Source organism: Trachymyrmex septentrionalis, unplaced genomic scaffold (assembly GCF_001594115.1).
Source record: "Trachymyrmex septentrionalis isolate Tsep2-gDNA-1 unplaced genomic scaffold, Tsep1.0 scaffold63, whole genome shotgun sequence".
Lineage (NCBI taxonomy): Eukaryota > Metazoa > Arthropoda > Insecta > Hymenoptera > Formicidae > Trachymyrmex > Trachymyrmex septentrionalis.
In genome coordinates this window covers 1,356-6,234 of record NW_017305811.1, presented here as the reverse complement: position 1 = coordinate 6,234, position 4,879 = coordinate 1,356, and the positions used below count along the sequence as shown (strand labels likewise).

Genomic DNA, 4,879 nt, shown 5'->3' with positions numbered 1-4,879 from the left:
CAATTCTTTGAACTTAAAAAAGATTAGAAAAAAATCGCAAAGTTTAGATCATAGAGTCTATAGTTATCTTATAAATATAATTTAAATATAATTTAAATTATATTTCAAAATTTCTTTAAATTTTAAAGAAATTTTATTGTACATGTAAAAGCATTATACATATTACATATTTTTTATAAATAAAAACTTAGAAAGAGTTACGAAGCTACACAGCTGTGAGTGTGAATCTACAAGATTACGTGATAATATAATGATTCATATATTTAAAAATTTTTATATACTTGGTATCATATTTCAGAAAAAAGTCTAAAAGGAAATTAATTAATTAAATATTTGTTAATTACCAAAGGCACATAATTTGAAAAGCTCATGAAAGAAAGCCATCATAGTCTCGGCTCCTTCTCCTCCATACCTCTTTAAACTGACAAACTTTATGGCCAAAAAGTTATCAAAAGCTTGACTTTTGAGCATTTCCGTGGCTATTGTTTTACACGTTTCATTATTTAATGGTTCAGCTAAAACTCTTTCTACAGTTTCGGCAAACCATTCCCTCTCTTCTTCCGTCTACTCGAAATAAAAATTTCTTTATTAACATTTCGATTACGATTTATCGTCAAAATAAGGGAGAGTTGGCTAAGTTGTATCGACGGTTAAATCCATTGTAATGAGTTTTTTTAAATAATAAAACACTTTTTAAAGTGAAAATACAAATGGGACGCTAGTAAAATTGCTTAAGTATTGTCATTTTTGTTTTGCTTCAAAATTTAACGGATCAAGATTGATAACTAATGTATAAACAATAATTAAGTACAAAGGTTTCGATCCCATTCTCTATGTTGAGCAGATATTTAAATTAAAACTGATAACGAATAACGCAATTATAACACTCGCATATTACAAAATCAGTTCTTTGAAGTAAACAGATGCGATTTGATCTAACTCCTGAAAGTAATCTCATGAATCATAGTTATTGTAGATGTTTGTCATAGAAATCACCAAGGCAATCAAATTTCAATGCTATCACGTATGTCGTTAATGAAACTACTCCCAACAATAGAATCAACCGGTACAAAGAACCTACTTAGAAATTGCTTACTGTAATCTAACGTTTCAGTACATCAATGCAAAAAATGTGACTATAAAGTTCAATTTTATGTATTACTAATTTATATTAACGGAAAGTCTCGTTGCTAAGGAACTCAGAGTGGTAATGCCAATATTCCCTAATATTATGGAATAACAATTTGAAACAAAGTGTAAAGATTGGTTTCGACACGCCAAATATAGATTTGAAAATAAAAAACGACGGCAAAATAATTCGAAGGTTCGTTTTTTAATATCTAAATTTTTCGTGGAATGTAAACGTATACAATCGATATGAAACTTTAAACTAAAAAGAATAGGGTATGTCTTATTATGCGGAATCATAATAGAAGTTGCAAAGAGTCTCAACAGTCGCGGGATTCTCGAAACATTTTAGTAACAGCAAACGAGAGTCGCGCTTTCTTCCAAGATGTCCTGCCATTGACTGTCGCTGGTTAACGATAACGACAATTATCGATAAGACGTTTAGAGAATCCTGCTACAGTCGAAAAATTTCAAGTCGCAAGTGAGAAGAATGATTAACCGATGAATGACGACTTAGCAAACGAGAATGGATTGAAATGAATTAAAATAGATTCAGATTTTCAGAAATATTGATTCACGAATGATAAAATGAATGCTTTTCAATCCTTTTTATTCATTTATAGGAATTGCATGAAGCATATCTCTATGCCTTTCAATCTAAAAATAATATTAGCTTTTTCTATGCATCGAGAATATCGTTTAATTCAAAATTTTGAATAGGAAATGCAGTTTTTCAATCCAATCGCATCCAATTGAATCTAACTGAATCCAATTAAATCTAATTAAATAAAAAAAAAGTATTTGTTATTTAAAATATGCATTCGAATAGAAAAACATTTCAATTCATTTCAATCCATTCTCGTTTACTGGGTGAATATTCTATAAGAGAAAGAGGAAAAATGAACTGTGCAAAAAAATTTCAATTAAAACAGGCCTCTTGTCCACGTAGATATATAATGGATATTATTTTTATATATGTAAATATCTATTTAATATCTAGTGAATATTGTTTTAGATATCTGATGGATAGTTCTTAAATGTCGAATTGCGGACATTTAGATATTTAACGGATGTATAATGGCTGTTTATTAGATTTCTAAGGATGTAAATCGTGAATATGAAAATGTATATATATCGAATAGATATCTATAAATCAATTATTATAAATTTTATGTGGGAGTAGATAATAAATATTATTCTTCATTAGACGTACGCCATGATTCATACTGTTTCAACGTATTCGTAATTTAAAAAAAAAAATTAATTTTTAGATCGTAGATTTTTGTACGTAACTGTGGAATTTTATTGAATTTATAAATTACCTCGAGATAACTAAATTCAGTTCCAACAGCACTGCTGTAAGTAGCATGTAAAAATTGAATGGCTTCTTCTATCGTTCCTTCATCTTGTTGCGTAAATAAAATTCCTCGAAAACAAACTTTATCCAATAAATTTAGTCCAAAATTCTTTGATTGCAATTCAGACAATAACTGTGGTTTCCTAATAGAAATAGGATTTATGACTGCTTGTTTATGTCCATGAGTTCTATATGCATCGACTAATCTGTAAAAATTGCTCTGTCTCGTTCGTTCATCTAGATATTCTTTTGGCACTAAAATATGAAAATAATAATTATTTAAATTCTAAACATAAATAAAATTACGTAAAACTGCAAACCTTCCTAGCACGTGTAAAAAAAAATTGCTTTATTAATGTGTATTACACAGAGGGAAAAGGTTTGCTATATAATCGTGAAAGGACTACAAACCATTTTTGTCTATTTTTTTACACAATAAAATAGCTTTCGATATATAATTTATTCAATGTCGTTTCAACGTTGCAGCAACTTTAACAATCAATGTAGAATGAATATAGATACAACATTGACAAAAAATTGACACTTTAACATTCAACATACTCAGCAACATTCTTTCAACGTTCTACGCTGTATGGGTAAATCATAACGATAAGTGCAATGAATATGAATCTGCAACCATGATTTTGCGATGCTTCTGATAAGATATCTACGTTAGTTTAATTGAAAATTGTTGCAGATACGTTAAAGTTATTCTTAATCTTATCTTTATATCCATATCTTAAGGTCTGTTTCTTTTGTTCCTATACTAAATTGCACTAAAATTCTTGTACTCTTTCGCCAAATATAAAAACATGTAATCATTTCATTTTAAGTATATTCCAAAATACTAGCTCAGATACAGAAAACCGACCTTTAATATCAAGAATAAGCAGGACAAAAATGTTTCATGTAAATACTTGTGTAAAAAAATTAAATTCAACATTATTTTTTGATTTTTCAATAAGACAAATACCTTCAAAGTATCTCCGTTGACTCTGCTTATACCCATAAACACCATTTTCACTGTGATACGATTTACCACTGATGTAGTAGGACAATTTCAATCTAAAGTCTGGATTGCTTTTTCCCATCATAAATCTTTCAATTACGTACATTATGTGAATGTTTTTAATGACAATTGTAGACTAAACTGTAAACGTGACGCTCTTATGTCGATCGAATGTCTTTACTAACAAGATTAGTCTCCCCTTCACTGTAACATCCTTTCTTAGTTATACAATGTACATTACATGCTATTTTAATGCTTGTTGAGTTTTTTTTTATATGTTTAAGTTTCTTATCTCTCTCTTCCTCCCCCTCCATCTCGCCCGCCTCGCACTCTCTCTTTCTGTGTGTGTGCGTGTTTCCCTTAGATTATCTTTCTTAAGTTACAGATAACTCATTGCTGCGTTTATCAGCCTTGCTATTACTTTTGTTTGTTACACAGATAAATATTAAAATATTAAATGTTTATTCCATATATATATATATATATATATATATATATATATAAGCTGTAAAAAAAATAATTAAATTTCAATATTTGGTAATTATAGTTTAGTTACCCTATCTCAAAAATCAATAAAATTAGGAATAATTCAGAATAACTACCTCACCTCCGATTTCGATGAAATTAGATCATTCGACGCGTTTTTGCGTAAAATGAAAAAAAAAAAAAAAGCCCGGGACTGCGAGATATTGAGCGTTAAAGTTTAGCTATTGAGGTTAGACAATTTGTCAAACGGAGTGTATAGACAGTACCGTTTATCGCTTTCGTCCATAAAAAAAATAACGCATCCGACCCACTTGGGACCTAACTGCCTAGAAGCAGAGAGAAATCTGAGAGAGGACATGACAGCCCAAAACCTGTAACCGCAAAATGCTGCCGCGCACTACTGCTCTCTGACAAAGTGGATGTCAACTACAAAGCAACATCCACTTTTCTTAGGGTACATCGTCCATTTTTCAAGGCTGAAGATGATAAATCAATATTTGGTTCATACGTATAATCGTGATATATGTAGCATGATTCTCTGGTCAGGATATTCATGCATAAACAAACTTAAGAGAGGCTATGCCGACTTTTTTTTTTCCCCCAAAGAAAGTCCCCAGAGGGACATTTCCCCACTGGGGTAATACAAAAATATTATGACTAGGCCGCGCGCATAAATAGTATATTTATTGCAGAAGACAAAGGCCCCCTCCATGCATTGGTGTTACAAAGGTTGGGGGGCAAACCCAAATATTGGTTGTATTCAAAGAAATGCACAAATCAATACACAAGCGTGTAATAATCCAGAACATGTGTAGATACATGTAAAAAATTCCAGAACGCTGTAATACAGTCGAATAAACGGAAATTAATGAGAGTAGAACCTAAAAGATGCTTACCAA

The 4,879-nt window shown here is 30.5% G+C and overlaps 1 protein-coding gene across 2 annotated transcripts in view; it reads right to left on the bottom strand.

Annotated features, from left to right (window-relative positions):
- The window catches only part of LOC108753054 (probable 2-oxoglutarate dehydrogenase E1 component DHKTD1, mitochondrial), a 12,738-nt gene extending 8,467 nt beyond the window's left edge, over positions 1 to 4,271 (bottom strand). The window contains exons 1-4 of one of the 2 annotated variants that reach the window (XM_018494389.1): positions 4,102 to 4,271; positions 3,459 to 3,914; positions 2,451 to 2,740; positions 345 to 564 (exon numbers count right to left, since the gene is read on the bottom strand). In XM_018494389.1, coding sequence (XP_018349891.1) covers positions 345 to 564; positions 2,451 to 2,740; positions 3,459 to 3,600 — 652 coding nt within the window. In that variant the 5' untranslated portion in view covers positions 3,601 to 3,914; positions 4,102 to 4,271. Of the gene's footprint in view, positions 1 to 344; positions 565 to 2,450; positions 2,741 to 3,458; positions 3,956 to 4,101 lie in introns of those variants that run through there. The other variant, XM_018494390.1, reaches the window with a different exon arrangement.
- Between the last annotated feature and the right edge of the window lie 608 nt (positions 4,272 to 4,879).